The sequence below is a fragment of the Rhinoraja longicauda genome, chromosome 34, assembly GCF_053455715.1.
Source record: "Rhinoraja longicauda isolate Sanriku21f chromosome 34, sRhiLon1.1, whole genome shotgun sequence".
NCBI lineage: Eukaryota > Metazoa > Chordata > Chondrichthyes > Rajiformes > Arhynchobatidae > Rhinoraja > Rhinoraja longicauda.
In genome coordinates this window covers 16,031,443-16,040,586 of record NC_135986.1, presented here as the reverse complement: position 1 = coordinate 16,040,586, position 9,144 = coordinate 16,031,443, and the positions used below count along the sequence as shown (strand labels likewise).

The following is a 9,144-nucleotide window of genomic DNA, read 5'->3' as shown; positions in this document are numbered from 1 at the left end:
TTACTTGCTCTTGGGCAGCACCCCGCCCTGGGCGATGGTCACCCCTCCCAGCAGCTTGTTGAGCTCCTCGTCGTTGCGGACGGCCAGCTGCAGGTGTCTGGGGATGATGCGGGTCTTCTTGTTGTCCCGGGCCACGTTGCCAGCCAGCTCGAGGATTTCAGCCGTCAGATACTCGAACACAGCTCCAGCACCAACACGCTCATCATAGTTGCCCTTTCTCAGGAGCCTGTGAACACGGCCCACCGGGAACTGCAGTCCGGCCTGGGATGAGCGCGATTTAGGCTTGGCCTTGGCTTTGCTGCCGGTTTTCCCTCGTCCAGTCATTTCCACAAACTTCGGCGCACAGAGAATGAGGACATCTTCTCGCATTCGCTCTTGTGGCATCTCGAGGAATAAAGTCGGCCTCTTACAATTGATGGTACAGCATTCAATGTCAATGGTCACATACAATAGAGTCAGAGTTATACAGTGTGGAAACAGTCCCACCTGCCTGTGTTTGGCCCATATTCCTCTAAACCAGTCCTATTCATGTACATGTCTAAATATTTCTTAAACAATGCAATAGTATCTGGCTCAACTACCTCCTCCAGCAGCTCGATCCATACACTCACCACCCTTTGTGTGAAATAGCCCAATCAGACAGCTGCATCAATCTCCAATGATCAGACAGCAACAAGGGATGTGCAGAAAATAACCCTTGTTCCCCAAAAGGGCCTGAAATTTGAAAAACCCAATAAAGTGAAAACTATTCAAGCAATAGTCTAAAAATCTCCATTGTAAATCTGTTATGAACACGGATTCCGCACATTCCCAGTCACTCGATCCTGACCCACTTACAGTACACACTGAATGTGGATTAATTCCACAGAGAGAGATGCTTTTGATTTAGGTTTATTATTGTCACATTTACCAAAGGACAGTGTGAAGCTTTGTTTTGCTTGCTATCCAAAAGGATCAGAAATCGAGATGAGAAAACATTTCTTCACACAGAGAGTGGTGAGTCTGTGGAATTCTCTGCCACAGAAGGTAGTTGAGGCCAGTTCATTGGCTATATTTAAGAGGGAGTTAGATGTGGCCCTTGTGGCTAAAGGGATCAGGGGGTATGGAGAGAAGGCTACTACTACAGGTTACTGAGCTGGATGATCAGCCATGATCATATTGAATGGCGGTGCAGGCTCGAAGGGCCGAATGGCCTACTCCTGCAACTATTTTCTATGTTTCTATACCATACAATGAGACAATCAGTTCAAACTCGTACAATAGATAGAGCAAAGGGGAAGACACAGAGTGCAGAATAAACCTATTAGCATTTTAGCACATTGGTTCCTTTGACATTGTCCTCAATGGGATAGAGGAGAATCGGACAGTGCCCTAGCTTATAGAATAACCGTTCAGAAAACTGCTAATGAAGGGGAGGATTCTGTTTCCAAGTCTGGTGCAGCAGCTTTTGAGCTTCTGTTGGACTTGAGCACGGCAAAGGAGGAATGATTTGGGTGGGATGTCTTTGATTATTTTCCCCATTTTTGAGGCAGAGTGAACTGTAGATGGAGTTAATGGTGGGAGGTCTGGTGTATGTAGTCTGGTGCAGCTTCCGGGCGGTAGATTTAAAAACCGAGCGCAGGGCTTTGTTTTCACAGAGGCCCAGGAACGGTTGGAGTGGCTGGTGCAGCGTCCAGTTGGAGGTTTAAAAACGTTCCATCACACTTCAAAAGAAGTGGTCTGGAGGAAGCCGCTGATTGGTGGAAGCGGACTAGAGGAAGGAGCTGATTGGGAGTAACCCCAGGTTTGAGTTAAGGGTTCAGTGAGTTAAGGGTTCAGTGAGTTAAGGGTTCAGTGAGTTAAGTGTTCAGTGAGTTAAGGGTTCAGTGAGTTAAGGGTTCAGTGAGTTAAGGGTTCAGTGAGTTAAGGGTTCAGTGAGTTAAGGGTTCAGTGAGTTAAGGGTTCAGTGAGTTAAGGGTTCAGTGAGTTAAGGGTTCATTGAGTTAAGGGTTCAGTGAGTTAAGGATTCAGTGTGTTAAGGGTTCAGTGAGGTAAGGGTTCAGCGTGTTAAGGGTTCAGTGAGGGAAGGGTTCAGTGAGTTAAGGGTTCAGTGAGGTAAGGGTTCAGTGAGTTAAGGGTTCAGTGAGGTAAGGGTTCAGTGAGTTAAGGGTTCAGTGAGTTAAGGGTTCAGTGAGTTAAGGGTTCAGTGAGTTAAGGGTTCAGTGAGTTAAGGGTTCAGTGAGTTAAGGGTTCAGTGAGTTAAGGGTTCAGTGAGTTAAGGATTCAGTGTGTTAAGGGTTCAGTGAGGTAAGGGTTCAGTGTGTTAAGGGTTCAGTGAGGGAAGGGTTCAGTGAGTTAAGGGTTCAGTGAGGTAAGGGTTCAGTGAGTTAAGGGTTCAGTGAGGTAAGGGTTCAGTGAGTTAAGGGTTCAGTGAGTTAAGGGTTCAGTGAGTTAAGGGTTCAGTGAGGTAAGGGTTCAGCGAGGTAAGGGTTCAGTGAGTTAAGGGTTCCGTGAGGTAAGGGTTCAGTGAGTTAAGGATACAGTGCTTTTTAGTAAAGGTACATTTTAAAGGATTAAGATTTTTTAAGTGGGAGTGAGTTGATTTAATTTGGGGGTAAGACATGGCAGTTGAGATCGGCCCCGTGGATTGTTCATCCTGCAACATGTGGGAGATCAGGGATATTGTCGGTGTCCCTGATGACTACGTGTGCAGGAAGTGTGTCCAGCTGCAGCTCCTGGCAGACCGCATTGAACGGTTGGAGCTGCGGTTGGATTCATACTGGAGCATCCACGATGCTGAGAAGGTCGTGGATAGCACATACAGTGAGTTGACCACACCGTAGGTAAAAGATAAGCGGACAGAAAGGAAACGGGTGGCCACTAGCCAGCGTAGCAGTAGGCAGGTAGTGCAGGAGTCCCCTGCGGTCATCTCCCTCCTAAACAGATATACCATGTTGGATATTGTTGGGGGAGATGGCTCATCAGGGGAAGGCAGCAGCAGCCAAATTCATGGCACCGTGGGTGGCTCTGCGGCAAAAGAGGGGAGGAAAAAGAGTGGAAGGGCTATAGTAATAGGGGATTCAATTGTAAGGGGAATAGATAGGCGTTTCTGCGGCCGCAAACGAGACTCCAGGGTGGTATGTTGCCTCCCTGGTGCAAGGGTCAGGGATGTCTCTGAGCGGCTGCAGAACATTCTGGAGGGGGAGGGCGAGCAGAGAGTTGTTGTGGTGCACATTGGCACCAACGATATAGGTAAAAAGCGGAATGAGGTCCTACAAGGTGAATTTAGGGAGGGGGGGTAGCAGGAAACACCAGGCAAGTCACAACCACCTGTCACAGGAAAATGTATCGGAAAGAACTGCAGGATTAAATCGCAGATAGATATTTCTCAATACGAAACGTCACCCATTCCTTCTCTCCAGAGCAGGCGATACTGGGCCTCCTATTGGGAAATCAGGAAGAGCAAGTGACTGAAGAGTTAGTGGGGAGCCTTTACCATAATATTATCCGGTAAAAAATAACAAGTAAATAAATCATATTTCAGACATGCAGTGAGCTGTTGATACCACAACTGGAGTCTGTGTCAGGTGTTGGACTGTTTAAAAATACAGGGCCGCTCATGCAAGAAAGAGACGAGACGAATCCGAATCCAGGGATCAGAGACTCTGATGAGCGGCGGCGTCAGCGAGTTTAACAGTTACTGAGCTGGGAAACTACACGCAACCCCCGAGAATCCACAGCACGGGTGGAGCGGAGAGGTAATCCCACCCTGGGAACTGTGCAACGGGCCAACTGTCCGAGCTGTGAATGTGTAGATGTGAACATTGTGTCAGAGACTGTGTTATAGGGGCGGGCGACTCAGATTGATGCCACTGTGTTTGTGTGTCCGAACATTTCGCCAGATTTTCCAGTCCCTCTGGTGAAAAATGTCAAGATATCAGTGGCACGGGATCGCCCCACTTCCCAGCTCAGTCCTGAAGTGGGAAGTAACCGCAAAGCTTACGTTGGTTTCGATATTTCTGCCGAAAAGCAGCGAACATGTCAGCGATCGGGACAGAGAACGCGCTCAGTGCATCAGTGAAACGGGTTTAAATGGAAAGCGCTGCCTTTAATTCGTATCGGACTTACTCTACAATAAACATTCCAGTCTCAGAGATGTACCGAGGTCAGTCTGTGTCTCCGAGGTGTCCGATTTTTATTGGAATTGGAGGGTTTTTGAAGACAGAGAAACACAACGAGGCGGAAGGGCCGGGAGCTGACAGCAGGATGTCTCCGCCCCGTCCGCTCGCTGCCTTTAAATTGCTCTCTGCCGCCGCCACTCGATTAATTTCTCACTCAGTCCTGAGTGTCAGAGAGAGCTTGTGCAAAGTCGCCGACATGACCGAGACCGCAGCCGCCGAAGCGGCTCCTCAAGCCGTCCCCGCCGCTAAAACCAAGGCCCCCAAGAAGAAGAAGGCGGCCGCCCGGAGCAAAGCAGCCGGTCCCAATCTGGGCGGCCGGATCGACAAGCTTGTTGCGGATTGCCACGATCGCCATGGGCTGTCTTTAGTTGCGATAAAGAAGGGTCTGGGGGCCGAAGGCGTCGATCTGATGAAGTCCCGCCGCCTGATCCTGTTGTGCATCAGGAAGAGAGTAGCAAACGGTGTCCTGGTTCAGAACAAGGGCTCCTTCAAGACCGGTAAGGGAGAAGCCGCCGTGAAACCGATAAAGAAAGCGAAGGTTCCTGCAGCCAAGACATCCAAGAGCAAGAAACCGACGGCCAAGAAAACCCCGATCAAGAAATCATTGGCAAAAACTACCACCAAGAAACCAACGGTGAAGAAATCTCCCGCCAAGAAAGTTGGGGCCAAGAAACCAGCGGCTAAAAAAACGGCGGTGAAGAAAGTATCGCCCAAGAAGGCATCGCCGATAACACCCAAAAAGGTCGCAGTGAAAAAGGCAGCAAAGAAGCCGATAAAAACCCCGGTGAAGCCGAAATCGGCTAAACCCAAGAGGGCAGTGACCAAAAAGTAAATTAAAAAGCGCACATTGTAAAGACATGAACCCAACGGCTCTTCTCAGAGCCACTCACATTTCTCAGGAAAGAGCTGATCCAGACCCAAGCGATCCCTGTCCCGGGACAAGCTCAGTGCCAGCGGGGGAAATCATTTAAATTACCGGGGGTCCCTCGTAACTCGCTGACATTCGCTGCATCCCCCATCCCACCCCCCGGTATCCAGTGTCTGGAATACAACTAAATGGTGTGACCGAGCTCAGCATCACTCGGACTGGGCATACGTTTGGCTTCAAGCTGAATTTAAAGCCTTTCATTGTCAGTGAGACGGTAACACTGACAGAATCCCCGTCTCAGCCCAAGCACCAACTCGGTATGTTTCCCAAAATCATCCTTTAAAGCGACTGTAAACTGCTGAACCGCGTGGGGTGGGCGATATGGGCAGAGGGAACGGACTCCGAGAATGAACAGGAAGGAGACAAATTAATTTGACACAGCGATAATACCACTGAGTGACTTCCCGCGGAATGCCTGTCTCTGACAGTTTGTCCGGAGCGCTAATTTTCGGATCGATTGGCGACTAACCGTTGGAAATTGGTTTCAGGAATCTGGGGCGTGGAGCTGGAATATGAGAGGGTGCTGTCTGTCACGTTGTCTCCTCCTCTCTCCGCCTCTCTCTCTCTGCATATCTCGGGCAGGTCGGGGCGCTGTGTATAAAAGGAGACAACAGCAGTCAGTTTATCATTGAGCAGCGACTCGAGTGAAGCAGCATCATGTCTGGCCGAGGGAAAGGAGGCAAAGGCGGAGCAAAGCGGCACCGAAAAGTGCTTCGCGATAACATCCAGGGCATCACCAAGCCAGCCATCCGCCGCCTGGCTCGGCGTGGCGGGGTCAAGCGGATCTCGGGTCTGATCTACGAGGAGACCCGCGGGGTGCTGAAGGTTTTCCTGGAGAATGTGATCAGGGACGCGGTCACCTACACCGAGTACGCCAAGCGCAAGACAGTCACTGCCATGGATGTGGTGTACGCTCTGAAACGCCAGGGCCGCACTCCCTACGGGTTCGGCGGCTAAATAACTACCCCTTTATTCGAACTCAAAACAGGCTTTTCTAAGAGCCGCCCGCAGCCTCAGAGAGAGCAGTGACTCGGGAGTGAGAGTAGATGCAGATTGTAATGTGCTTTATGAAACGAGTTATTCGACCACTGAACGAACACAAGAGTGTTTTGCTTGATCACCGCGGTCATTAGAAATGCAAAGAACATCGGCAGCCCACAGAAAAAGACCACACACAAGGCGATGTCAGTTTCCCTTTAACCTTTATACCTCATGATTACTGCAGCAACAGGAGGGTCGATTCGAAACCGTTCTCTGGGTAACCGTCGCTTATTTCCAGTCACGAGCAGAGCTGAATTCCGTTTGCACCGGGATCCGGTCTGTAAATCCGCGCCGCGTATTCAGTCCATGATTTAAGCGAGAAGTTAAAGTGGATTTAACAGTGGATTTGGTGATAAGTTGACAAAAACTGGATTCATTCAGAAATATCAATAAAATACTGCCCTCGGTTTCCGACTGCTGTGAAATTGACGGCAATTTGAAATTTAACCCGCAACCAATGATTCTGCAGTCCGTGCTCTGGTTGGCTGAGCTTTTCCCACCCCACCCGCCGGTCACAAATCTCTGTATCCCCCCCGACCTCAGACCGTCTGAAACCGCCGCCTGATGCTGACAGACCTGCAGCCACTCGCAGGCATGGGACACCGTGAGTGACATCTCTGCTCCAGCCATTCAGAGGCGCTTCACCAATGCTTTAAAAGCCGGTCCCAGAGACGGCTCCGTCATTCCAGTGCCTGTATTTCACGTTGTGCTCCGACTGTTGAAGGAGAATGGCCCGGACCCACCACTGACCCTGGAGGAGCTGACTGGCTCCATCCGTTCCTTTGACTGGAGTAAAACTCCCGGAGGCGATGGCTTACCGGCAGAGTTGTACTCGGCTCTGTGGGACTGGGTGGGCCCGGACCTGCTGGAAGTGTACAACGACATACTTCTAGCCGGCAGCATGTCAGACTCTATGAGGAAGGGCAGCATCACCCTAATCTACAAGCAGAAGGGGGAGATGAATGACATAAGGAATTGGAGACCCATCACATTGTTGAATGTAGATTACAAGATCCTGTCTAAGGCCATCGCCAACCGGGTCAAGTCTGCTCTTGGACAGGCGATCCACCCGGACCAAACCTGTGCTGTACCTGGCAGGAAAATCTCAGACAGCCTAGTGCTGCTGAGAGATACCATTGCCTACGTGCAGGACAGACGGGTGGATGCCTGCCTGGTCAGCTTGGACCAGGAGAAGGCCTTCGACAGGATATCGCACACGTACATGAGGGACGTGCTCTCCAAAATGGGCTTTGGGGAGGGAATCAGAAAGTGGATACAACTGCTCTACACCGATATCTGTAGTGCAGTCCAAATTAATGGGTGGGAATCAGACAGCTTCCCCGTCAGGTCTGGAGTCTGAAGAACGGTCTCGACCCGAAACGTCACCCATTCCTTCTCTCCCGAGATGCTGCCTGACCTGCTGAGTTACTCCAGCATTCTGTGAATAAATCGATTTGTACCAGCATCTGCAGTTATTTTCTTATAGGTCTGGAGTCAGGCAGGGTTGCCCTCTCTCCCCTGTCTTGTTCGTTTGTTGCATTGAACCCTTTGCCGAATCCATCAGGAAGGATGCGAGCATAAGAGGAGTGACATTGCCAGGCAGTGGGGGCACTCAGGTCAAGGCCTCCCTGTACATGGACGATGTCGCCGTCTTCTGCTCGGATCCAGGGTCGGTCCGCAGACTGATCAGCGTCTGCGGCCAGTTTGAGTTGGCCACGGGGGCCAGGGTAAACCGCAGGAAGAGCGAGGCCATGCTCTTTGGCAACTGGCCTGACCGATCTTCCATCCCCTTCACCATCAAGCCTGACTTCCTGAAGGTGCTGGGGATCTGGTTCGGGAAGGCTGAGGCATGTAACAAGAATTGGCTGGAGCGGATAGCCAAGGTGGGGAAGAAGCTGGAGCTGTGGAAGCAGCGCTTCCTCTCCATCACGGGGAAAAACCTGGTCATCAGGTGTGAGGTGCTCTCGGGGCTGCTGTACTTGGCGCAAGTGTGGCAAATCGACCGGAGGGAAAGCTCCTCGCAAAAAGCTAGCGACCAAAGCGGCGCGGAAGAGCGCTCCGGCCACGGGCGGAGTGAAGAAGCTTCATCGCTACAGGCCCGGCACCGTGGCTCTGAGGGAGATCCGGCGCTACCAGAAATCCACCGAGCTGCTCATCCGCAAAGTGCCCTTCCAGCGACTGGTGCGGGAGATCGCTCAGGACTTCAAGACAGACCTGCGCTTCCAGAGCTCGGCCGTCATGGCCCTGCAGGAGGCCAGCGAGGCTTACCTGGTGGGGCTCTTTGAGGACACCAACCTCTGCGCCATCCACGCCAAGCGAGTCACCATCATGCCCAAAGACATCCAGCTGGCCCGCCGCATCCGCGGGGAGCGCGCCTGAACCCCACCTCCACCAAGGACAACAAACGGCTTTTTTAAGAGCCACTAACCCGGCAGAAGAAAGTGCTGCGCCTTTGTCTTAATGTCCTGTTACACTAATGTTCTGTTCTTTCCGCGCTGTTTTTAATTGAATTTATGCCACAGACTCTGCTGCTGAGCGGAGTCTGACACCAGTGATTCAAGTGTAACTGGTTACGATGTAAACGCCAAAGCTGCTCATAATGCTGTGTACACGCCGCGCACAGACCAGCCCCTGTTCGCTCTGCGCCCCATTTTCTCGCGCTCTGGGTTCAAGGACAACAAACAGCTTTATTACGCACTTTCCCCGCGCGGACCTCAGTCGCTGATCAGCCCTTCCACAGTCACTGAGTTACTGCATCTACATCTACAAAGTAAAGTTCCACACAGCGCTAACGCAGCTAACGGAAATCATAACGGCTCTGTTCAGAGCCACGCACGGTCTTGCTGAAAGGGTTGTGCTGATATTTCGACACCACTTTGCTGCAACTGGTTCGATATTTCCGTTTCAGGTAATAATTCTCATTCTGTTTAATTTGATCAAATTGGCCGTCCTACCCTCGGTATAGTATACCCCATTGGGGAGTCTAAAACCAGGGGTCATTGTTTATGAATAAGG

At 51.0% G+C, this 9,144-nt stretch overlaps 4 protein-coding genes across 4 annotated transcripts; 3 read left to right on the top strand and 1 right to left on the bottom strand.

Annotated features, from left to right (window-relative positions):
* LOC144609603 (histone H2A-like) lies at positions 1-324 on the bottom strand. Its single transcript, XM_078428105.1, has one exon. It carries the CDS (start codon positions 322-324, stop codon positions 1-3), a length of 324 nt encoding a protein of 107 aa, XP_078284231.1.
* Positions 325-4,245: 3,921 nt separating this feature from the next.
* On the top strand, positions 4,246-5,000 carry LOC144609440 (uncharacterized). The gene has a single exon (XM_078427919.1). The coding sequence runs from the start codon at positions 4,246-4,248 to the stop codon at positions 4,990-4,992; it is 747 nt and encodes a 248-aa protein (XP_078284045.1). The 3' UTR covers positions 4,993-5,000.
* A 745-nt stretch (positions 5,001-5,745) lies between these two features.
* Positions 5,746-6,723, top strand: LOC144609673 (histone H4-like). Its single transcript, XM_078428176.1, has one exon. The coding sequence runs from the start codon at positions 5,746-5,748 to the stop codon at positions 6,043-6,045; it is 300 nt and encodes a 99-aa protein (XP_078284302.1). The 3' UTR covers positions 6,046-6,723.
* Positions 6,301-8,508, top strand: LOC144609602 (histone H3-like). The gene is made up of 2 exons (XM_078428104.1): positions 6,301-6,405; positions 8,119-8,508. The coding sequence occupies exons 1-2, from the start codon at positions 6,301-6,303 to the stop codon at positions 8,506-8,508; spliced, it is 495 nt and encodes a 164-aa protein (XP_078284230.1).
* The last annotated feature ends 636 nt before the right edge of the window (positions 8,509-9,144 follow it).

Excerpts from the sequence above, each read along its gene's own strand:
- LOC144609602 (XM_078428104.1), top strand. The coding sequence starts at position 6,301 with ATGATTACTGCAGCAACAGGAGGGTCGATTCGAAACCGTTCTCTGGGT. Across the intron at positions 6,406-8,118 it reads TCCGTTTGCACCGGGATCCG|TGTGGCAAATCGACCGGAGG; the intron begins GTCTGTAAATCC and ends ACTTGGCGCAAG.
- LOC144609673 (XM_078428176.1), top strand. The coding sequence starts at position 5,746 with ATGTCTGGCCGAGGGAAAGGAGGCAAAGGCGGAGCAAAGCGGCACCGA.
- LOC144609603 (XM_078428105.1), bottom strand. The coding sequence starts at position 324 with ATGACTGGACGAGGGAAAACCGGCAGCAAAGCCAAGGCCAAGCCTAAA.
- LOC144609440 (XM_078427919.1), top strand. The coding sequence starts at position 4,246 with ATGTCTCCGCCCCGTCCGCTCGCTGCCTTTAAATTGCTCTCTGCCGCC.